A 24,716-nucleotide genomic window follows, 5' to 3' on the forward strand; every position below is an offset into this window, starting at 1 on the left:
TGCGCCACCCGGCCGCCCCCAACAAAGGGGTGTTCTAATGCAGAGGTGGGGTGGGGCGAGCTTGGGGCCTGCCGGGATCTCAAAGGCTTAGATCCAATACTTGGAAAGCGCGGTCCTCAGAGCTCCCGGCCCACCTCGTCGGCGGGGGAGAACTACATCTCCCGGCAGCCCGAGCGACAGCCGTCGTGACCTCCGCGCCCCGAGGTCAACGCGCGGCCCGCTGGGAGCCGTAGTCCGCGTCGCTTTTCCCAGACTCCCCCGCGCGGCCCACCTCTCCGTCCTTGGCCCGGCAGCCCTCGGCCCGCTCCCGCTCCCCGGACTCTGCGCCGCCGCCGCCATGCTGCCCGCCGCCCTGCTCCGCCGCTGCGGCCTCCGCCTGCTGCGCCAAGCCCGGGCCCCGGCCCCTCCGGCCCGCGCCTATGCCGAGGCCGCCCCGGCCCCCGCCGCCGCCGCCGCCCCCGGCCAGATGTCCTTCACCTTCGCCTCCCCCACGCAGGTGCGGCCCCGGGGGCTGCCGGGACGGGAGGGGGAGGGGGAGGGGGCCCCGCGGCCTCTGACCTTGCTGTGAACCCAGCCGCCGGGAGTGCTCCCCGACCCCCCTGCACGCTGACCTCCCGCCCCCGGGAGGCCCCCCAGCTCCGGCACCCCGGGTTCCTGGAGCCCTCCTAGCCGGACACCCGGGTTCCAAGGGCCCCCCAGCTCCGGCACCCCGGGTTCCTGGAGCCCTCCTAGCCGGACACCCGGGTTCCAAGGGCCCCCCAGCTCCGGCACCCCGGGTTCCTGGAGCCCTCCTAGCCGGACACCCGGGTTCCAAAGGCCCCCCAGCTCCGGCACCCCGGGTTCCTGGAGCCCTCCTAGCCGGACACCCGGGTTCCAAGGGCCCCCCAGCTCTGAGATCCCGTGTTCTAAGGGCCCCCCCAGTTCTAACATTTTATGATCTAGGCCTTCCCATTTGACATTCCACATTCTTTTCTTTTTCTTTTTAGGTTTTTGCAAGGCAATGGGGTTAAGTGGCTTGTATGCCCAAGGCCACAGGGCTAGGTCATTATTAAGTGTCTGAGGCCGGATTTGAACCCAGGTCCTCCCGACTCCAGGGCCGCTGTGGTACCATCTAGCTGCCCCAACATTCCCATTCTTTGCAGCTGTTTGTTGATAGGGGTTGAGAAGGATCCTTCGATTTTATTTGACTAAGTTGAGGAAAGGCCCTCTGTCAGTGCAAGTCCTTTGAAAAAGCACAAAGTTAGAGGCATTATTTGAACCCAGACTTTTTGGCTTCAGGGCCTGCCACCCTACCCCAAGCTGCCTCTGCTCTACTTCTCCTGGCTTCCAAGTGATAAGATTGTACACCCTCCCCCATTCCTTTTTTTTGGGGGGGGGGTTCCTTGTAGGATTTGAGTGAAAAGCTCTCGGCCCTCCTTAACTTCCCTCAAGGCCAGCCACTGATCCTTCGCCCTTCTCTCCCCCTTGATCTCTCCAGGTGTATTTCAATGAGGCCAATGTGAAGCAGGTGGATGTCCCAACCCAGAGCGGGGCTTTTGGGATCCTCGCTGCCCATGTCCCCACCCTGCAGGTGCTGAAGCCCGGTGTGGTGACTGTGCACGCCGAGGATGGCACCACCACTAAATATTTCGGTAAGTGAATGTCCCTTGCTGCATCAGCTTGAAGAATAAATTGTTTGTTTGTTTGTTTGGTTTTTAACATTAGTATGGTTCTGTGATCCAGGGCAGTGATATCAATCTCAAAATGGGGGTCACTAATCCATGGTTTAGTTTCAAATGTAATTGTAATATCTTTGATTGTAGTTTTGTTTATCTTATTTATTATTTTCCCATTACATTTTCATATGACTGGGGCCAAGGGCCTTGTGTCTGACCCCTCTGACTAGTCCTCAAAGGGCAGCACTAGGCTTGGAAGAGAGACAGATTTAAGCTCAATGTCACCTCAGTAGTGAGGCTGCCTCCACTGGGGAGGGCTAGGGGTCTCTTGCTTCCTGGAGGTCTTGACTGACTGAACCTTCTGATAGCAGTGGGGAGAGAGGAGGAGCTCTTTTGTTGAGGGTAGAGTTTGGCTTCTGGAGTCCTCTGGGTCTTGGTGCTTCTCTGCAGTCCTCAGTGGGCAGCTTGAGGGTGGGGACCTAAATTCATGAGGACCAGAGTCCAGATCTGGCTTCAGACTACTATCTGAGTGACCTTGCACAGGTCACTTCTATCCTCAGTTTTTTTGCCTCAGTTTTCTCATCTGTAAAATGAACTAGAGAAGACAACAGCAAACCATTTCAGTATCTTTGCCCAGAAAATCTCAAATGGTGTCACAAACAGTTAGACATACCTGAACAACAAACAGTGTGGTTCTCAGTTTTCCTCTTTGTAAAATGAAAGAGTTGAACTCACTCTGGGTAGAAGTAGAAGTGCTTTTAGCTCTTACCTTCTCAGAAACCAATGAGGCCAAATCTAGAGTTCTTCTCTAGAAGGATTAGAGGTACTCCTTGCCCAGAAAACTCACCTTTATCACATATACATAAACACACACACACACAGAGACACACATGCTCTGTCTAGGAAGAGCTGAATGCGAATCAAGCCTTAGTCACTTTTATTAGCTATAGGACCTTGGGTAAGTCATTTAACTTTCTTCCTAGCTCCCAGGATAAAGTGAGATATTTATCTTTGAAAATCGTAAAGTACTGTGTAAAGACTAGCTATGATTAATTTGCCACTCCAGCCTCCGCAGAAGGGCTCCCCAGTACCTCTGGTCCCCCTTTGGAGAGCTCAGGAAGCTGATTCCAACACCAGTTTCCCCTGATTCCCCTCTCCTGTCCTCTGCTTTGGTCAGACCTTCTCTGATCATTGTGCCCAGTTCTGGGCCCCAGCAGTAACAGACTCAGACATGTCTGAGAAGACCAGTATAAGGAGGGTCCTGGAGACCAGACCATGGCAGGAGCAGTGAAAGCAGCCTGAAATCCTTAGTTGGGAGAATGAGACACTAGGGGACACAAGATTGTGTTTAGATCTTTGAAGGATCGCTATAGTAGTCATTTGTCCTACTTGGCTTCAGGAGAGAGCCAGCCTTGATCCTAGGGAATGGAATCATTCCAAAGGAGGTGGGGGAGGTGGGTCCCCTTCACAATAGGTTTTCAAGTCCCTTGGTTATCGTTTGTCAGAGATGTGTCGAGGAGCTTCCTGATGCCCCTCCACTTCTCAGAAGCCCCAGGTTTAACCCAGGAACTCCCCACCCCACTTCATTGGGCCCCTCTGCTCTGCTTTGTCTCAAGTAAGCAGTGGTTCAGTCACTGTGAATGCTGATTCCTCGGTGCAGCTGCTGGCAGAAGAAGCTGTGGCTCTGGACATGCTGGACCTGTCGGTGAGTCCCATCCCCCTCCCTGAGAGCATTCGCCCCAGGTGGTGGGCCCCTCATTGAAAAGAGCCTTTGTCAGCCTAGCTTTGCATTCACTCCATCCTTCAGCCCTTCCCTTTCCCAGTAGTCTTTGTCTCTGTCTGGCTCTGGTTCTCTCCAGGGCCTTACACTTACATCTGACAGGGGGTAAATGAGGACCCATCTGGACTTCTTGGGGAACTATAGGCTAAGAGAGGAGATAAACCAAGGACAAACCTCTGCATTGTGAGGCATCATGGAAACGTCATGATGTAGTGGAAAAGAGAGCTGACCTCTTTAGAAGATCTGACTTTTAATGTCCACTTTCTGTTGTTGTGATCTCTAAAATGAGAACAGAAATATTTGCAGACCCTTCCTTAGTGGCTGTATACATGTGAAGCCTTATTTATCTTCTCTAGAAATAGGAATGTTAGATGAGGAGCCAGACCTGGAGCTGGCCTTATCCAAAGGAGAGAACAGTGGGTGGAAGGAGAAAAGGCAGAGAGGAGTGAGGAAGCCTTCCTAGAGAAAGAGAGCACTCTCTTTCCAAAGAATGGTATGGAGGCATGTTTAAGGAATGAATAGTTGGGGGCAAATATGGGAGGTGAGAATTAAGGGACAGGAAGAGGATTGGGAGAGTCATGTGCCAGACTGGGGTCTAGGGGTGCTCTAGAGGACATCTGAGCCTGTTGGGAACGTGACCAAAGCTGAGATTTAGAAGCGATTCTGGCAGCCTGTGTTGGGGTGGTGAGCAGAGGCTTTCTGCCTCCCTCTTCGCTGAGCGTCTGAAGGCCAAGCACGGTCTTTTTCCATCTGTGCCTAACATGAGTCCTTGCAAATAGTTGGCACATCCTAAAGACTCTTAGGATGGAGGCATCATCAGGACCCGAGTTCACAGCTCTTGGGGGCCCTGACCCTAGCCCCCCACATCCTCCCCCAAGTTCTCTGGATGGTGCCGAGACCTCCCCACCTGGAATCTGCAGGAGCAGCTACAGTTTCTCCCACCGCCCCCGCTGCCCAGCAACCCATCAGCACTACCTGGCAACGGGGCTTGCTGACTCACCCGAAGAGCAGAGCCTCCTGGCTCCTGCTTCTCCCAGCCCTTTGTCTCCTCCCTGGAGGCCTGACAGCCTCTGTCTCCTGGCCTCTTGGAAACATACCTTATGCTCCAACCTTCCTTCTTTGAACTCCCGGCTCCTGGGTGGATCCCAGCACCAGTCTTCCTCTCTTATGGGATCATTCATTCCACAAGCTTTGTCTGCTGTGGGCACTTGGCTAGGTGCTACGTAGGATGAAACAGGCCCTCTTTGCAGGACCTTTACCTTTGGAGCATCTGACAGGCACATAGAAGGAAATACAAGGGAAGAGAGGTTCACGTGACCTTGGAACTGGGCTTTGACAGAAAAGTGGAGGGCAGGGTAAGACCGTGTGCATGGGGCCAGCTGGATGGACCATCATATGTGAGGAACAATAGGGAGGCCCCTGGAGGGTAAAGGATCAGATTCTAATGGTTTTCCTTTGCTAAGCTGGTTAGGGACCAGGCTTCAAACCCTATCTCAGGATACTTGGCCCTGACCTCAGACCCATGTAGCACTCTCCTGGCCCTGCTTGCTTACATGAATGCTCCATGAAAATATGCTGCCTGTCCTCACTGTATAACACCTCTGCCCTGTTCCTACTGCTAGAGGCCGAACTTTTTTTTTTTCACCCACAGTCCTCTTGTTTTCTTGTCATTTGTTCCAGGCTGCCAAATCCAACCTGGAAAAGGCACACTCAGAACTGTCAGGAGTGTCGGATGAGGCAGCCCGGGCCGAGATTCAGATTCGGATAGAAGCCAATGAAGCTATTGTGAAAGCGCTGGAATGATGAGCTAGGGTGAGTGGGACCCTGGGGCCCTAGGTGGGGAAGAAGGGGAGGGCTGGGAGGAGGGGACTTGCTAACAAGAGGAGATGCCCCTGAAGTAATGAGATGTCCTTGACTAGAGGTATTCCAGCAGAGATTGTTTGTTTTCCTGATGCTGCTTGAGGGAATTCTTTTGCTGGATCAGATTTGAGACTACGAGGTGACTTGGACAGGATAGACAGTGGCTTTGGTTTCAGATCTGGGCTCTGCTGCCGACCTTAGACAGCCTCTCTGGGCATCATTCTTATTCTGCGAAAGGAAGGACTTGGACCAAAGTCCCTCTGGCTTAGGAGAGAGGCTGGAGGTTGGGATTCTGCAGGACAGAACCCAGTCCGGCTTTACCATTGGTGACGGTGGCCACAAGGGGGCAGGAGAGCGTAGTTCATGGTGAAGGATGGCAGTGGGGGACAATGGAGGGAGCTCTGGAGCTTGGCCAGGCTGGGCCTCCCCAAGTTCCTGGGTGCTTAATAAACATTTGTTGAATGAATGGCCCTGCAGGGAACCTGACTGCTTCTGGGCTCCCCCTTTTACAGCGACTTGCCCAGAGTCACTGGGATGGAAAGTCTTGAGACCCATGGTGGGTGGAGGTCATCCTCCTCCCTACTCTAGGTCCTTTTCCTGGACCCCAGGACTGCAGCTTCTTGGCTTCTTGCCCTCCAAGTTCAAACAGCCCCTGTTTGGTTTAGGACTGAGGAAATAGAAAATTGAATACTTGGGAGTTTTTTCTCTTGACCCTCATATGGGGCCTTAAAAGTCAGAGACCTCTGTTTGTCCCAGCTGATTATTCTGTCTGGGAAAGAGTTACTAGCCAGGACATTTGCTGGAGTGAGGGAGTGAAAAGGCTCAGTCTCGCCCTCCAACCTACTGGTCTCTGTGGGATTGCCCTTGTTTTGTGGACTCCCTGGGGTCAGGGGTGAGCGTCCCAAGTCTCTTGTTAACATTGCCTATCCTTCTGCCTCACAGGACCTGGAACTTTGGAGTCATCCAGAGATGGTGTGACTGGTCTGCTCCATGACAGCCACCCAAAAAGGAGAATGACTGCCTTCAGGAAACCCCCACACCCTCTCCCCCAGATTAAAAACCTCAAAGGTTCTGGACTTTTATTTGGCAGCTTCATTCCAAGATCTCTGGTCTAAGTCCTCTTGCTTTCCACTATGTGGGGAGGGAAAGCTGGGTCCACTCTAACAAAGCCCCCAGAGATGGGGAGAAAGTCCAGGCCCTAGCCTGGTATCTACATAGTCTGGTGCCAGGAGCCTTGACATCTGCTGCCTCAGCCCCTCTGCAGCCTTGGGGGCATGGGGGGGAGGGAATGGAGTCACTGAATAGAAAGGGTCCTCTCCAAAGCCAGAGGCGCCCTCCCTCCCTCTCCTCTGCTCCAGACACCCCAAATTGTGTTTTATTGTTTACTACCTTTGCCCTCGGGGCATGAGTGGAGAAATCAGCAGACTGGAGCTAAAAGAACATTGGCTTCCAGGGCCATAGGCCCTAGAAATAGCCAAGCTGGAGGAAATCTTAGTAGTCATCTCAGTCTGTCCTTGGGAAACCTGCAGCCATCTTCCCAGAGGCCTCCCTCAGGTGACCGTCTGGCTTTCTCAACACCCCCATGGACAGGGAGCTCACTACCTCTACCCATCCCTAGCTCTGTTCTGTTTCTACTCCTTGAGATCATTAAAGACAACCCCTGGAACAACTCCATACCTCCTGTTCTCCACGCTAAATAGCAGCTCCTATGACACGGGTGCCCTTCCTTGGGGTGGAAAAGGGGTGGAGCGGCCCCCACCTCTCTCACCTTCTATTTTTAGGACTGCACCTTATCTGACCTTTGGGAGAGGTGTCCAGTCCTTTCCTGTCCCTTCCAGCTGAGAGCAGGTGTCACTTGTTTATCTCCCCCCCCCCCCCAAGCAGGGCTGACCTGCCAGCTGCTGTGGAAGCGGAAGAGTTGACCTCACGTCCTGATTGGAAGGCAGGCCGGCCTCTCGCTGAGTGCCTTGAACTCCATGGCCTCAGCAATCACATTGAGAGCTGTAAGAAGTTGAGATTCTGCCGTCAGCCTTAGAAACACCTTCCTCCCAGAGTTGTTCCAAAGGCTGAGAGCTCTGGTGCCTCCCAGATTTCCAGACTTCTGGAAGACCTGCCCCATGGGGCCAGGTACGCTGGCTCGGGTCTTAGCCACAGGCTAGTCTCAAAGTGCACAGAGCCTTGCTAACCTCCCCTTGCTCCAGTTTCCTAATCTGGGGTCTGAAATTGAAACTGAATATTTCCCACACACTTGGCCATCCCAATTCTGATATTCTGAGTTCTAATAGCCTTGGATTTATGACATGGAGTATTAAGAGTCTTGGAAGGTCACTTTGGCCCATTTTACAGATGAGGAAACATTCAAAGAGGCCAGGCTTCCTGGGCTTCCTGGTCATTTGCTTATGGGGAAGCCAAAACCATGGTAGCAAGGAAGGTCCTAGGGCACGAGTGAGGAGGAGATGGAGATTGGATGTTTTCTAGAGCAATGGAGTGGAGGTGGTCCCAGTCTCAAAAGTCCAGAAGACCTGGATTCTAATCCCAGCACCACTTGACTATAACCATCACTAGGGTTCTTACCTGTGGGGTTCTTGTGAAGACTGAATGAGATGCTGCTAATACAGAACACTTGGCAATGTCAGTTATAACTGATCATTTCCAGTATCCTCTGCCCCTGCTCCTCCATCCAGCCCACCCTGACCAACCTGGGCCTGAGTAAAGACAGTTGCTTTGCAGGGCTTATTATTCTAGACTAAGAACCAGAAGTGACCTTTGACATCTTAGCCTGGTACCATCCCCTCCCCCATTTTACGGGGGGTGGGGGGAGAAAATGGGCTCAGACTTGAAATAATTTGCCCGAAACAGAAAAAGACCTCAGGATCTATTCTCAACTGGAAGGGACCTCAAAGTATGGCCCAAAAGAGGAAGCAGAGGCCCCAAGAGGGAAAGTAACTTGCTCAATCCACAAGGGATCTTATGAGATGGAGTGTTAGGAGTCTTGGGAGGTCACTTTGGCCCCTTTTACAGATGAGGAAACAAATTCAAAGAGGTCAGGCTCCCCAGGCTCCACTCTCATGATGCCTTTTCTACATTTGAGGTTCAAGGAAGAAGGAAGGCCAGATGAAACAGCCAGGGGCAAGAGAGAGGAGAGCTCCCAGGGTGGGCCCTGCTTCCCTCCAGTTAGCAGACTTGCCTGAGGGTGCTGCCCTACAGGCCTTGCTCTTGCAACCCATGTAGGAACAATCTCCCATATGGAGAGACCCTGATGTTCTTTCTCCCTGAGTTTGTCTTAAACCAATGATCTAATGATTAACCAGTAAGATTGTGACTAGTTGAAAGGGTCCCAAGTGCCTGCAGGGGGCCTGGGAATGGTGGCCTCACCAGAATTAAACTGTTCCTCTTCTGCCCAAAGGAACTTCAAAAGACCTCAAGCTCCACCATATGCTTAGCACATTCCACTTTACAGAAGTGTTTAATGAGTCTGTTCCTCCTTTGCATGCAGGGTTCCTGTGCCAGAGGCTTGGCAGGGACCATTAGCTGAGTCTTCCAGAGCAGGAAATAGATCAGAGAGGAAGTGACTGGTTCCCAGTCACTCAGTGAGTAAGGGGTGGACCTGGGATTTAGGAACTAAGCACCCTGACCTCAAGCCCAGGGTTCCCGCCACAAGAAGTTGGGAATGCTTGGGGACTTCCCCTTGGAGGACTGAGGCCTGTTTTATTAACAGTCATTACCTCTGAGGCCCGTGGTCAAAGTGGACTGAAGTTCCACTAGTTCCTAGAACTTGGCAGCTCAGAAGAGGAAAGCTAGGGTGACCTTGGGGTGCTGGAGAAGGCTTCAGAATGGTGTTAATAGAAGTCTCACTGCTAGTGGAGAAGTCTGGTCAGACCTCATCTGGAGTGACTTGTCCAGTTCAAGGGCCCCATCTAACTGGAGAATCTCCATAAAACAGCCACCAAGATGGTGAAGAGGCTGGATCTACACAGGATGACCCACTGAAGGACCTGCACCCTTATACTAGAGGAGAAATGTGGGCAAAACAAGTTTTCCTGTGTTTAAACCACCTGCAAGAAGCATTTGATTTGTTCTTAGGAAAGGGGAGAAGTTGGAGAGAGGGCAAATTTCTTCTCAGTGTGGGGGAGAAAATTCTGAACAATGAGAACCTTTCAGAATGGACTAAATGAGTTGCCTTGGGAGATACACTGAGGTTTCTACCACAGGAGGAAGACTGGATAAGCATGTGTCAAGGATGTTGCCAGAGGGCTTTCTGGCCCTGGTCTGAAGTAGTTACCCCCTGAGGTCTTTCCTGGCAAGGAGCTTCTGGTTCCATCCCTGAAGAGAAGATTGAACTCAATTTTGGAAGCAGACTTTGTCCCCCTGAGTACAAGATGTACCCTCTAACTTCAAATGGCTGTCTGGGCCAATGCGCTCTTGGTCAAACTGGGAGATTCTAGATGGTTCCATGAGTCTCCCTTGGCGGCTTCCCATGGGTAAGCCCTCATTGGCTTGGATGTAGCAGGAACTCTTCTTACCCAGCATTTATTAAGCCCCACTGTGCTAATACAAAGAAAATCAGAAAAAAAAAAATCCCTGCTCTGAAAGGGCTCACAGACTAATGGGGGACCCAAGATGTCCTCTTCAATTCAGTCAATGTTTATTAGACATAACAAACTCCTAGTTATTCACTGCATGGAACACAAATAACTGAAAATTTCCGTAGGACTGTGGATTGTGGAGTCCTTTTAACATAGCTGCTCATATCCATACAAGAGCCCAAAAAGGTATCTTCATGTAACAAATGCAGAAACTGAGGCACAGGAAGTGACTTGACCAGAGTCATAGTGCTACAGCGTATCTGAGGTTAGATTTGAATTCGAGCCTTTATCTACTTTATCTGTGTTAGCTCTTCTAGGCTGCATTGCCCATCAAAAACTTGTCAAGCGCCACATACAGAATTTAATATTTATTTCTGACTACAACAGAATTCATTACCAGTGGGTACCAGGCTGTATGAAGGGGTTTTGAGAGCTGTATGAGGCCTGCAGATTGGACACACCTGATCTGTTAGGTTTACTAGACTCAAGTCACAATATTAAAATGTATTTGAACTTGTAATCCTTTTTGCAGTCTAGTTAAGGAATAAGACACAAACCTACTGACAGGGAGTGAAGCTGATTTCATTGCAATAGGGGAATCCCACCAGAAAAGGAAAATACTTCCCCATGTATGGTTGGCACTCTCTCTGTGCTTTGGAGTCTTAAAGAATTTGCCCCGAATACTGGGAGATTAATTTAGCCAAGGTTATGAAGCCAGCATGTGCCAAAGATGAGACAAAACTCCAGGTTTTCCAGGCCCTGAAGTCAGCTCTGCCCATTACAACTTGTGGTCTCTTCCAAATAAGGATGATAGAGAAAAAGTGATGTGAAGTACAGTAAAGAAAGGATTCCAGGAGGTCTGGGAGAAAGTCCTGAGCCAGGACAATTGGGAAGGCTGCTTTAAGGAGGAGGTTGGTTTTGAAATTCCCTAGATGAGGAGGGGGCGACTTCCAGGAAAATGCATCCATACCAGGGATGGAAGTCAAAGGGCACCAGGAATGGGAAAGGGGCAGGGAGTTTCTCAGAACAGAGTTGGATGAGTCATGGCTGAGACAAGGGAGAGGCATCAGCTGGTGGAGGGCCTTGAGTGCCAGGCAGAGGAATCTGGACTTGACAGCAGATAATGAATGGCAGAATTTGGACCAGAGAGACAATGTGATGGAAACTGTCCAGAAAAGATGGCTGAGCAATAGGTAGGGGAGATGGTGCAGTTGGGTCAGCCGGGACCTAGTATCTGAGGAGAATGAACAGGAAAAAAAAACACATACATGCTTTGGTCATGGGAACTTGGAAACAGAAATAGCAATAGCAATCCGCTGTCAAGCTCAAGGACTATTTCCCTATTTCAAAGATGATGGGTGAATTGGAAGAGATCTCTCTCCTCTCAAGCAACTTATGGTGCTAATACATCATCCCATCATCCCGCCATCTTCCTTGTGATCAAAGGATGCAGAGAATTTCTGGGAAACAGATTCTTTTGCTCAAGGTCACAATAGATAGGAAACATTCGAGGCAAGATTTGAACCCAAACCTTCTCTGACTCTGGAGTCACTAGGCAGTGCTGCCCTGGGGTCACCCCAGTCTCCTACCAAGTTTCCTATCACCAAATGTCCTCTCCTAGGTCTTTTTCCTTTCCATAGGGTTGGATTGCACCATCTTGCACCATGGAATTGTCCTTGTAGTCTGTCTCCTCCCCTTGACCTCTATCCTCCATCCTGGGTTTCTTGCTGTTAGACATTCCTCTTATGCCTCTCTCCTGGCTCTCCCTTTCTCCTCATGCCCCATCCTGAAGCGGAAGTTGGCACAGAATTCCAGAGCTGGAAGGATCATCAGAGGTCACCTAGACTAAGCATCCAACATACCAGGTCATCCGAGATCCATGGTGGGCAGTAACTCACTACCTACGTCATAGAAAGCTTCAGTTGTTTTGGAATGTTTTCCTGACATCAGCCCTAAAGGAGCAGGGTTAAGGAGAAGGATAATTGATCGCCTTTTGTATGTGTTGATATTTGATGGGTCTGCTTCTGTCATTAATCATGTGACCTTAGACAGGTCACTTTACCTCAGTTTTCTCATCTGTAAAATGAAGGGACTGGATAAAGTGGAGGCCCTAAAATGCTTTCTTTTGTAGGCAATTGGAGATGTAAGTGTAAAGATTAGAAGAGAAAGACGGACTGGTGATATAGACTCAGAAGTCATCTGTAGGGAGGTGGGAGCGAGTGAGACCACCAGGGGAAATGATTCATAGAAGGAAAAAGTACCAAGGACAGACTGTGGGGGACATTACCCATTAAAAAATTAGGAAGAGGGGTCAGCTGGAGAGAGTATTCACCCTGGAGTCAGGTGGACCTGGGTTCAAATCAGACCTCAAGACACATATTAGTTGTGTGACTTTGGGCAAATCACTAAACCCTGATTGCCTTCCCTTGCTATCAAAAAAAAAGAAAAGAAAAGAAAAGATTAGGAAGAAGATGAGAAGCCAACTTAGGAGACAGAAATCAAGAGTGACCTTGAAAAGGGAGGAAAGTACCCAGCCATGTCAAAGGCTACAAGGAGGATCCAGGAGAAAAGAGGGAAAAACTGTTCAATTTAGTAATTAGGCCATTGATGACCTTCAAGAAAGAAACTTCTGCAAAGGGATAGTGGTCCAGAAGCTGGATTGCAAAATCAGAAAGCAGGGGCATCACACCTTTCTCAGGAAACTTAGAAATGAAGGTGAGAGGGTGGCTAGGTGGTGCAGTGGATAGAGCACCGGCCCTGGAGTCAGGAGTACCCGAGTTCAGATCTGGCGTCAGACACTTATTACCTAGCTGTATGGCCTTGGGCACACAACCCCATTGCCTTGCAAAAAAAAACTAAAAAAAAGAAAAGAAAAGAAATGAAGGTGAGGAAGGGAGAGAAGAAAGGAGTGAGGATGGTGACTAGAAGAGGCTACAGTGGTCAAAGGAAGGCTTTTTAGTATTGGAAGCACAATTAGATGGGAAGACTGGGGCTGTGGAGTCACTGATCCTGGGAATTCTGAGCTGTAGTTTGACTAAAGCTAATTGAGTGTCCAAACCAAGATCTACATAGCAATGGCAAGTCTTTGGGGGTAACACCAGGAGCAATGAACCAGCTCCAGTAAGAGAATGGGATATGCAAAAAATGAATGTTGAAAACTATCTTTATATATAATTGAGAAAAAATATAAAATTTAAATAGAAAAAAAGAGAGGGAGAGAATGGGATGGGTAGTTCTGAGGATTGGGTTGATGAGAGGCTGATGCCCCAGGTCTAAGAAAAGGAAGGAAGATAGAAAGAGGGAAGGAAGGAAGAAAAAGGAAAGGAGGGAGGGAGGGACAGTATGGGCAGACCAGACTATCCATAAGGGGCCAGTGGCTAGGGAGAAGTTAAGAGTTGAGAGAGGGGCCAACTGCAGAACCCTTGAGGAGGTAGAGAGGTGGGCAAGGCGCCTGGAGGGGGCTTCTATGGCTCGGGTTTCCTGTGATCAGGGACATCGCCTCCCAGAGGGTTGGTGTAAAATGTCTGCAAAGTCCTTTGCAAACCTTAGAGAACTTTTTAAATACCAGTCACTATGATAATTAGTGTAATTAACCCTTAGAAAGGCTGTGTGGCAGATAGAGGCTCAGCCCAGAGCTAGGAAGACCTGAGTTTGTTCCTGCTGCCAACCTAGAGAGTCAGTGGAATGATCTCCTGGAGCCTGTAACCACCCTTGGAAGGGTTGGGATGATCTCTATCTAGGGAGGGAGTCTCCATAGGAGGAATTCCATGCACTAGGAAATCTCTGATCCCAGACCCTCCTGCCCCCACCCAAAAACGTCCAGATGCCGGTGGTTCCAGAGGAGGTTAAGGGTGGGGGCAGAAATCAATCAGCTAGTAGTTACTAAACTCTTTCCTAGAAGCCTGAGAAGGAAGGAAACTAGAAGACCCAACTGAGTAAAGGCCAAAGGCTACGGTGAGCAAAGGGAGTTCACTCAGGATGGGCTGGAGTCGGAGAACTGGGAGGTGAAAGGAGACCCCTTCCCTCCCACACTAGGCCTTGCCCTCCACTGAATTAGCATCCAGGAAAGCACCTACAATCGGGGCCTTCAAGTCAGACCGGAGAGAAGACAATTTAGTCCCTCCTCCACCCAAAAAAAGCTCACACCCCGGAGCCCACATCCTCCAGCCCACTCAAGCCTCTAGCCCAGCACTTAATTCCTAATTGTTCTGTGTGGAGGTGGCGCTTCTCCCCCAGCCAGCTGGCCTGGGGAGGGGGAGGAGTCCAACTAGACTTCAGCTGCTCCACCTCCCCCCTCATCCTGGGGCTGCGCAAAGACCCCTGGATGGGGAAGGGGGGAGGGGAGGGGAGGGGAGATGAAGAGCAAGGGCAGAGCTAGGCTTCCAGGAGATGACTGATGCCCTGACCTTGCCACAAAGCAATTCTGCCTTCAACCTCAGGAGAGTCTGATTTCGGGTAACTCCGACCCCTCTGACCGTCTCTGCCTCTACTGTGCGAAAGAGGAGTTTGAACTACAAGTGATCGTGCAACTGCTCCAGCGCCGACCCAGGAAAGCATTTGGCTCTGCCTTTCAGAAGCCCTGTGACTTGGGGCTGGTAACTTTCCCTGGCTAGGCCTAGTTTTCTCACCAGTAGAATTTTCAGACCAATAGTGGTGCTGAACAGTATGAAGACAGTGATAGATAGCGGTGGACAGATCTCCAGATTTGGGGTTAAAAGGACCGACTTATTTCACTAGCAAATTTAGAGAGCTAGGGAAAAAAAACCAATCATGAAATTCATCTCATCCAGGGATCTGTAACGTGGGGGTCCAGGAACGTATTTTAAAAAATATTAAAAACTGTCTTCTCTGGAATTGAATTGAATTCTTGTGAGGTGTGTGAGACAATCTAGGTTAAGTAATTTGCCCAGGGTCACACAGCGAATAAGTATGCAGTATCTGAGGCAGGATTCAAACTCAGGTCTTCTTGATACCTGAGCTGGTCCTCTAGCCACTGCACGGCCACCTAAATGTCCCAATTGTAAATAGATGGTTTTGAGAAGGGGGCCATTGAGCTTCATCTGCCACAATTCCTAATCTAGAAGGATAAAAGCTCAAAATTCCCAGGAAGTGGAACTGGTAGACTTTGGACTCCAAATCTGTGACCTTGCCCTTCTCCAGGCCTCAATCTCCTCATCTGTCCAGGAAGAGAGTGGACAAAGTGACCCAGCTCCAGATCCATGGTTCCTTTGGTTCTATCCAGGCTGAGCTCCTAGGAGTGTGGCATGGATGATTCAGGATCTTCCAGATAGCTCTGGGGGAAGGTGGAGGCCATACTAAGGTTTAGGTCCAGGTGGCCCCGGAGGTGAGGGGGCCACCCACTCCCCACAGAGGTGACAGTGCAAGCTGGAAAGCTGTCTATTAAGCCTGACAGGAATGAAGTGGCCCTGGGCCAGGTTCCCAGGGAGGCAGCATACTAGTTAGTCTCCATGGCAATGAGCCACTTTGCCAGGGCAGAGGCTCCGCCTCAGGATGGCGGGTGAAGGGGGAGATAGTGCCCTGGCTGGCCCCGGCCTAGGCTCTTCCCTCCTCTCCTCACCCAGAGAGCCACAGAGACCTGGGTGACTGCCATCCCAGGAGGGGACCAGGGCATCCTTCCCAGTTGGGGAGAGTACCGTGGCTCATAAGTTGGTGGGATGCTCCATGAGGCCGGACCAAAAGCAGAGGACCCTGCTCCGGAACCTAACGGCAGCCTGCAGCAGCAGTCAGGGGACCCGAGTGGAAATCTTTCCCCAGACAAGATTCTAGCTATTTCCTGTCCAGCTCTGTGATGCTGCCATCTTTGGCAAGCTTCTCCCTCCCTTTGTTTATCTGTCAGCTGGGGGGGGGGGGTGGTCCATCTGGTTTACCATCCCTTCTAGCTTGAAATTCAATGACCCATGAACCCAGAGTTAGGGGGGAGGTAAAGCTTTTGCTACCTAGGAAGGAAGAGCCAAGGGCTTTTTCTGGGAGCTAGGCATCTCTACACAGGTTTCCCCACAGGAGTCTATGGCCTGGTCCTTTCTTCCAGGCTTCCAGGCATTCTCCCACAGAGGCCCCCTTCCTCTGACCCCAGGAGAACCAGAGCCTGTTCTCTTCTCCATGGGGTACTATGCCTCAGGTACCCCAGCATTACCTCCTTTTAAGACAAGGGAAGCTGACACCAGTCTTGGGTACCTGCCTCCCTCCCAGGAATGCCAATGATAAGCGCATAACTGGCTCTCCAGTTAGGAGACCGCCCCCGACACTGGTATAGGGCCATGGCAGATGTGGCCGAACCTCCTCTTTCCTCTGCACAATGGGGTTGCAAACAGAAGTCACAGCAACGTCAGTTATTATTCAGAGGAAACCCTAGCATCATTGTTTACCAAGCACATTTCTCATAACCCGGTGAGGTCAGACGAGCGCCCTGGTCGTGGGGTCAGAAGTCCAGAGCTCTGACGGCTCATCGGCTGCTTCCTTCCTTCCCCTCTCATGAAGGGTTTGGGGCCCGCCGATCCATCACCTGGGTCCCTTGCAGTTCTCCATCCCAGGATCGAGAGCGAAGGGAGGTCCAGAGAGGAGAGCTCAGGATTAGGCAGATCCAGAAGCCCGGGCGAGGGCACCACAGGGCCCACTGCCAGGGGTCAGGGAGCTGGGGTGGGCCTGGAAGCAGCAGATCCACATCCCCCTCCCCTCTTTCCAGGAGCAGTCTGTGCCCTGCCAGGCTGGGCCCCCTCCCCTGGCTCCCCGCCCCTCCCTCTCCCCACCGCCCCCTCCCGGAGCCAGCAGCCCCTGCCCAGCTTGGCCCTGCCCGGGCGGGCCTGGAAGCAGGAGGGTAATGACAGGGTGCGCCCAGGCTGGGGGCGGAGGGGGATGAAGAGATGCAGACGCCACCCAGAGCAGGCTGGGAGGGGGAAGGGGCCCCAGCCAAGGCAGAGAGGACCCCCGAGCCCCGCCCAGGGTTGGGGGCCCGCCCCCCCCGCCCCCTCCCCCCCCAGGCCTGGGCTGCCAGGCTGGGCCACGAACTTTGGCGAGGTCCCCAGGCCAGCCCACGTGGTTTGGAGGGAGGGGTGACCCCTGGACTCTGCGAGGAGGGGTGCCCCCTCCCTCCTGCAGCCGTTGGGAGAGGAGGGGGTGTGGGTGTGGCTGGGAGGGTGGGTTGGGGTGACGCTGGCAAGGGCAGCCCGGGGCCTGGGCCCTGGGCTTCTGGAGAGCTCTTGGGCACGCGTCCGTGGGAATGTGCCTGGAGCCAGGGAGCTGGCCAGATGTGGGAGGGATCGGGAGCTGGCCCTTGTTCTGAGGGCCCGTGGCCACATGGGGTGTGGGGGGTGCAGATGTGGGGAGTCTGTGTCTGCCCCAGCACCTGGAAGGGTGGCACACGCGTAGCTTTGCCAGGATCTCTGGGCCCGCGACCAACCCAGGCTGGGTTCTTGCCCCCATTAGATAGATGAGCAGAGCGAGGCTCAGGGAGAAGTGGGATCCCAAGCAAAACCTCCTCCGACTGGAAAGCCAAATTTCCAGTCTACCAAACAGTCTCTATGTGTTTTTCCTCCGCGAGCATTTGGGTCTGTGTTGTTTTGGCGTTTCTGGGATTGTGGGTGTTCTGGGACATCTTCCCTAGTCATGGCTTCAGGAAGTGAAGCGCAGTGGCCATTCTTTCTCTGCCCCCTCATGCGCCCACGCCACCTTGAATGTCCTCTGGCTTGGATCTGAAGGCCTCACCTGGACTTCCCAGGGCTTGGCTGGGGCAGGCTAGGCCAGGCAGGTCAGGGCCAGGCTGGGCAGTCCACAGGGGCCGCCCCTGGGGAGTGGTGTGGGCCCCTTGCCCGCCCCACCAGCCTACCCCTCCCTCGCCTGCCCGCCAGGCTCCCTCTCACCTGCCCTGCCCATCCTGTCCAGGCATGTCTGTCTCCGGGCTCCCATCGGCTCTATTCAGGGACTCCCACCTGCTGGCGGCCCCTTCTGGCTCCCCATCCCTGTCCCCACAAGCCCTATTCACCTGGGGCTCTGGAATCCAGCCCTGCTGAGCCCAAACCTTGGGGGGCTCCCCATCTCCCCCACCACACCCAAACACGCCACGCAGATGGTGTTCCTGCCTCCCTCCCACAGGAAAAGCGCCTGGGTTACCAACCTTGCCTGGGAGTCAGGAGCCCTGGGTTGGAGTCTGGCTGTCCTTTGCACAGCTCTCGGGTGGCATCTTTGGTCCCCACCCATTCCATCTTGAAGCCTCCTTTGCCAACGAGTTGGGAAATCAGAAAAGGGGGGCCTCTGGATCAGCTGGAGTCATCATAAAATCATTCCTCTTCTTTAGGGGAAGGGACTGGGCCAAGGACTCCTAGGGAGGTGGCTCAGGTCAAGGTACTAGCTTGATGTTTAGTGACTGGGCCACAGGGCCCTCCTCAATAACCTAGCTAGCTGGGGAAGGAGGTGGCATCTGGTGCAACAGGCACGCTATTGTGGTTATATTGGATTGGGGAACAAAGGACTTGAATTCAAATCCTTACTGACCTGTGTGGCCTTGGTTATATTTAATTAACATCCTGGGGCTCAGGTTCTGTTAAAAAGAAAAAAAAGGGAGGGGGAGGAGAGAGGAGGGATTGAAGCAGATGGTCTCTAAGAGCCTTTCCTGCTTTGACATTCTATTGTCCCTTTGGTGACCTCATGTCTTTCCTCCACTCTCCACCCTATTCTGGAGCTTCCCATTCCTCTGGACTCCAGCCCCTCAGCCTGCCCAGACAAAAGAGCTTTTTCCCCAGAACAAGGGAACATGGTCTAGAGAGGACAGTGCCCCCTCCTCACCCTGCCTGGGAAAGGGTCAAGGAAGGACCCTGGGGCCTGGGGCAGGAGTGAGCCCAACCGGGCTCCTCCCTACACACTCCAGCTGGCCCTGCCCTGGACCCACTCAAGCTTGGGGCCTACCTAAGGCAGCAGGAGGCCCGCCCATGACCAACACCCTGTTCCTCTCCCTGCCTCCCAGCTCTATAGAAAGTCAGAGCTGGGAGGGCCCAAAGAAGATAGCATGTCTGAGCTAGGAGGGGATCTCAAAACTGAAAAATCAATCAATTAGCTAGTCTTAAAAGCCTGCTCTGCTCAGGCAAGGTGCTAGGTGTTGGGGATACGAGGACCAAGTTGAAGTAATCCCACTGTCCAGGAGCAAAGAGATGACAGGCATATTTAAGATATGGCCAGCAGAAATAGCAAGTTAAGAATTCCAAATATAAACAAAGTAGGTTGAGAGGGAGGCCACTAGAAATTAGGGAAGTGCAAAAAAAAAATCTGAGAAAGAGAAGGGCTCTGTGAATGTTGGCTGTCAGGATGTCAGAGCTGGGAGGGTCCCTAGGAACAGAATATTAGAGCTGGGAGGGTCCTTAGAACACACAGAAGTTCCAAGCTGGGAAAAGTCCAAACCATAGAATGTCAGAACTGTGAGAGATCTAAGAGCTCAACTAATCCAATTCCCTAGTTTTACAATTGGGAAAAGTGAGGGCTAGAGAGGGAGGATCCTTTCTAGAAAGATGAAAGTGACTTGCCCCAAATCTCCTAGCCAGTTAGTAGCCAACCTGGGGCCCAAACTCAGGTCTTCTGACCTTCAGGCTGTGCTCTTTCTCACCACATCTCATTTTTTTCCTGCTCCAACCATGAGGGACACAAACCCCCAAACCTTTGGGTAAACCCCTCTCCCTGCACAACTGATCCATTCCATCTTGTCGCCAACAGACTGACCTCTCTGTCATCCCCACTCTAATACTTATCTTCTATCACTCCCTGTCTCCTGGTTCCTTAGCCACTACCTTAATTAAGTCTTCCTTATTCTCAAAAAAACCCTTCACTGGAGGCCTCCATCCCTGACATTATCCTATATCTCTTTATCTATCCTCTCTCCATATCTCCCTGTATCTTTCTCCCTTTGTGACCAAACTCTTGCAGTTTATGCATGATAATGCCTATTTATTGTATTATCTGCCATAATAATACAAATATTATCATTATCTTCATATGGTAGATAATGCTTGTCTGGCTTTCTCTCCTCCCATTTTCTTCTTTGCCCTCTATAAGCCAGCATCCAATCTCATTAGTCCATCAAAACTCAGCAGCCTTCTCTTCATCTTCATTCTTGACCTCTTTTCTGCAGCCTTTGGTGGGGCACCTAAGTGGCACAGTAGACAGAGCACTGGTCTTGGAGTCAGGAGGACCTGAATTTGAATTTGGACTCAGACACTGGCTGTGTGACCTTGGGCAAATCTCTTAACCCTTATTGACTCCAATTAGGGCCAACTCCAGTCATCCTGATTCATACCCAGGACTGGATCCAGATGGTTCTGGAGGAGAAAATGAGACTGGTGACTTAGCACAGCACCCCTCACTCAATTCCAATTCACGTGCTGGCCATGGCATCATCACTCTGATGCCCTGGTCTTCTTCGAGAATGAAGGACAAACATCATCATCTGCAGCCTTTGACTCTGTTGGTCACCCTCTTCTCCCTGGGTTTTCAGGACAAGCCTCTCTCCTGGTTCTCCTCCCACCTGTCTGACCTCTCCTTCTGGGCTTCCTCTGTTGGATCCTCCTCCAGATCACACCCTCTAACCATAGGTGTCCCACAGGTTTCTATCCTGGCCTGTCTTCTCTTCTCCCTCTAGTCTATTTAGTCATTTTATCAATTCCTGTGGATTAATTTTAATCTCTCTAGGCTGAAGATTCTCAAAGCTACCTCTCCTGCCCTAACTTCTCTACTGATTCTTGGTTTCATATCAACTGCATTTCAGACATCTCAACATGCCTCCAAACCTAACTTCCCCATCACTTTGCCTCACCATCCTCCCTGTCCTTTGACCCTGAAACCTAAGTGTCATCCTTGGCTCTGTCTCTCACCCTCTATATTCTTCTACCTGTTGGCAAGACCTGTTGATTTCACCTTCATCTTTCCCTCCAATATGCCCCCCTTTCCCTTCTGATACCACCACCCCTCTGGTATAGACACCTGGATTATGGCAATACTTTGTGGTGGGTCTGCAGGTCTCAAGTCTCTCCCTACTCCAATCCATTCAGCAGCCAAGGTGACTTTCCTAAAGCACAGGTCTGGTCTTGTCACACACAACCCACACACAAACACACACTCAATAAACTCCAGTGGCTCCGTAGCTCCTTTGGGATCAAATCCAAAATCCTCTACTTGATGTTCTAAGCCTTCGGTAACCTGGCCCTTTCCTACCTCTCCAGTCTTCTTACAACTTACTCTCTGCTATATATTCTTCTATCCTTCAACATTAAACTCCTATTTCATGAATCCAAACTCAGCTCTAGGCACTTTGTACTTTGTCTGTCTGTCTCCAACACCTGGAATCTTTCCCCATCTCCACCTGGTTTCCCAGAGCAAAAATTCTATCTTCTGCAAGAAGTCTTTTCCACCCCCTCTTTATTCCACCCCCTCTTTTAATAATTTACTACTTATCCTGGATTTAACTCTTTTGTATATATATATATGTGTGTGTGTGTGTGTGTGTGTGTGTGTGTGTGTGTGTGTGTGTGTGTGTATGTGTGTGTGTGTTTGTTGCTTATGCTCTCCCATTAGATTGTGAGCAAAGATTCTGGAGTGGCTTGCAATTTCCTTCTCCAACTCATTTTTATAGATGAAGAAACTGGGAGTCTGTTGCCTCTTTTTTTGTTGTTTTCAATAGGGTTAAGTGACCAGCCCAAAGTCACATAGCTAGTACAAGTATCAAGTGTATGAGACTGGATTTGAACTTGGATCATTGTCTCTTTTTTTGTAAAATGATTTTAGGAACAGGTTCTGGCAAAATAGAAAGCTTGTTCTTATTCAGGCTGAAGTGACAGTTACTCAGAGTGGGAGATGGTGTGTCCTATAAATTGATCCAGTAAATTGGTGACTCATTTCCCCCACTCCCATGGATTACCCCTGCACATCCACCAGTATGACTGTGGGTAACAGGAGCTGAAAGAGATCATAGGCTTTAGAGAAGGAACCAGGTAACCTAGCCCTTTCATTTTCAGATGGGGAAACTGAGGTCCAGAAAAGAAAAGGGACTTGCCAAAATTCACACAAATAGTAAATGGCAGATCTGGGATAAGGGTCCAGTTCTGGATCATAGATATAGTCCTGGACTTCTCAACTCCCCTCATTTTATAGTTGAAGAAATTGAGCCCTAGGGAGATGATGACTTGTCTAAGGTCACAGATATAGTAAGTAAACATCAAAAGTGGGATCTGAACCCAAAATACTCCAAGATATCACCAAGAAAATCTCAAATGGGGTCACAAAGAATCAAGCACTACTGAAAACAATTGAACAGCAACAAAACATCTGCCTCCAAATCCAGTGTCCTTTTCACTAGCCCTCACTTAGACTTGCCTTTCCTCCCCTCTGGATATTTAATAGTAGAAATCAAGCCAATTTGACTAATATTGAATTATTTATTTTTATTTTTGCTCAGTTATGTATAAATATGTTTTTAACATTTAAATAAATTTTTGAGTTCAAAATTCTCTTTGCTCCTTCTCCCCTCCTACCTTTGAAAAGTCAAGCACTTTGATATAGATTATATAGATTATATGTTGTTTGGTTGTTTCAGTCATGTCCTGACTCTTTATGACCCCACTGGGGTTTTCTTGGCAAAGATTCTGGAGTAGTTTGCAGTTTCCTTCTCTAGCTCATTTTATAGATGAAGAAACTGAGGCAGAGTTAAGTGATTTAGTCAGGGTCACACACCTAATAAATGAAGTCACATTTGAACTCAGGTCTTCCAGACTACAGGCCTGGCACTCTATCCACTGGATCACCTAACTGCCTAGGATGATATATGTATAGTCTTGAAAAAAATATTTCCACATTAGCCATGTTACAAAAGAAATCAAAGACCAAAAAAGAAAAGAAAAAAGAAAAGAAAGTAAAAAGTCTGCTTCAATCTATACTCAAACTCCATCAGTTTTTCCCTCAGGAGGTGGAGAGCATTTATTCTGATGAATGCTTTGAAATTGTTTCTATCTTTGTCTGCCTGAGATAGGCAAATCATTCATAGTTGATCATCAAACAATATTGCTGTTACTTTGTACACTCTTCTCCTGGTTCTGCTCACTTCAGCTTGTATCAGTTCAAATCAGTCTTTCCAGGTTTTTCGGAGAGCATCCTACTCATCATTCCTTATAGCAAAATAGTTTTCCATTGCAATCATATGTCACAACTTCTTTAGCCTTTCCTTAATTAATGGATATCCCCTCACTCCATTTCTAATTTTTTTTCCACCACAAAAAGAACTGCTATCATTATTTTTGTACAATAAAGTCCTTTTCATTTTTCTTTGATCTCTTTTTCTAGGATACAGACAGACCCACATTATTTAACACTCATTTAGCATTAACCATATACTAAGCAAGAAAGGTAAAAGACAGTCCTTTCCATTGAGAAGCTCCCAGTCTAATGGGGAGACAACTGCAACAAAGATAGAGGTAATAATCAACCTAGGGAAGGCAGTAACATCCCCTGGAAAGACTTCATGCAGAAGGTGGGAGAATAACAACACGTGCATTTCCATATCAGTTTAAGATTGACAAAGGATGGCGCAGATATAATCTCATTTATCCTCTCCTGTTCTCATATCCTCACAACAGCCCTGGCTGGTTATTTTTTTATATTTTACAGATGAGGAAAGAGAAATGCAGGTCACCCAGCCAGGGTCATCCAGCTGACTCAGGCGGGGACTGAAAGCAGGTCCCCCAGATTTCAGTCAGCATTTCACCTCCTGAAGGAAGCTGGGGAGCCAGAAGGGGGAGCTGAGGAAGGAGAGCAATCCAAGGATGGGGGTCTGTTGAGAAATGAAGTGTCCCATTTGTAGAAAGGCCAAGAGGCCAGTATCAAATAATGAGAACAAGTCAAGATGTGGAAGGCAGAAAGGGGCAGGTATTGAAGGGCTTTGAAAGCTAAAACAAAGGACGTTATATTCAATCTTAGGGGTCACTGGAGTTCATTGAGTAGATGGGGTGACATGATCAATCCTTGAATTTAAGAAGACACTCTGGCAGCTGAATAGAGAATGGACTGGATGGGGAAGAGAAGAAGTAGCAGAAGAGACCCACTCACAGCTATGATAATAGTTTAGGTGATGAGGACCTGGACCAGGAGGGTGGGCCAGAGTCAGAGGAGGGAAAGGGGCTTATGCTAAAGATGTTATGAAGGCAGAATTGGCCTTGGCTACAGATTGATATGAAAGGTGAGATAGAATGAAGAGTCAGGGATGATACTGAGATTGTGAGCCAGATGACTAGGAGGTTGGTAGTGCCCATAACAGTCATAGGGAAGTTAGGAAGCAGGGAGGGTTTGGGGGAGAAAGATAATGAGTTAATGAACAGGTAATGAGTTAGAACAAATCAAACCAGCCCACACTTCTGACAACTGGTCCCCTCATTTGGGTACACCCTCAGCAATCTCCTGACCTAGACCCATAGGTTTCACCAAGGGCTTCCCAGAGCAGCCTTCCCAAAGTCCTTTTTAGCACCCTCCTTTCAACAGAAGACCTTTTAGGGAAGGGAGGAACCTCAAGTTTGAGGTAGGGGCAGTGCCAGAAAAACTGGGGTTTTGATAGCTTTCTACCTCCTACCCTAATTTAGTCTCTACTTCCCAGAGGGATGGGGACGTTGTATCAGTATTTGGCACTGGAAAGAAGAACCTGAAACCTGGAATGACTTTAGAACCTTAAATGTCAAAGCTGGTCAGAACACAGAAGGTCAGAGCTGGGAGGGCCCTTAGAATCCAGAAGGTCAGAGTTTGAAGGGCCCTTAGAATATAGAATGTCTGAGCTGGGAGGGCCCTCAGGACGTAGAA

At 50.1% G+C, this 24,716-nt stretch overlaps 1 protein-coding gene and 1 long non-coding RNA gene across 2 annotated transcripts; one reads left to right on the forward strand and one right to left on the reverse strand.

Moving 5' to 3' along the window:
* The first annotated feature begins 263 nt into the window (after positions 1-263).
* Positions 264-6,377, forward strand: ATP5F1D (ATP synthase F1 subunit delta). Its single transcript, XM_074204535.1, has 5 exons — positions 264-496; positions 1,478-1,631; positions 3,272-3,360; positions 5,116-5,247; positions 6,238-6,377. The coding sequence occupies exons 1-4, from the start codon at positions 338-340 to the stop codon at positions 5,236-5,238; spliced, it is 525 nt and encodes a 174-aa protein (XP_074060636.1). The 5' UTR covers positions 264-337; the 3' UTR covers positions 5,239-5,247; positions 6,238-6,377.
* On the reverse strand, positions 1,812-7,999 carry LOC141500941 (uncharacterized). Its single transcript, XR_012472090.1, has 5 exons — positions 7,870-7,999; positions 7,187-7,296; positions 4,533-4,705; positions 3,610-3,714; positions 1,812-2,250 (listed from the first exon to the last, which is right to left on the reverse strand). It is a non-coding gene; the product is annotated as an uncharacterized LOC141500941 (long non-coding RNA).
* Between the last annotated feature and the right edge of the window lie 16,717 nt (positions 8,000-24,716).

The sequence above is a fragment of the Macrotis lagotis genome, chromosome X (genome assembly GCF_037893015.1).
Source record: "Macrotis lagotis isolate mMagLag1 chromosome X, bilby.v1.9.chrom.fasta, whole genome shotgun sequence".
Classification (NCBI taxonomy): Eukaryota; Metazoa; Chordata; class Mammalia; order Peramelemorphia; family Peramelidae; genus Macrotis; species Macrotis lagotis.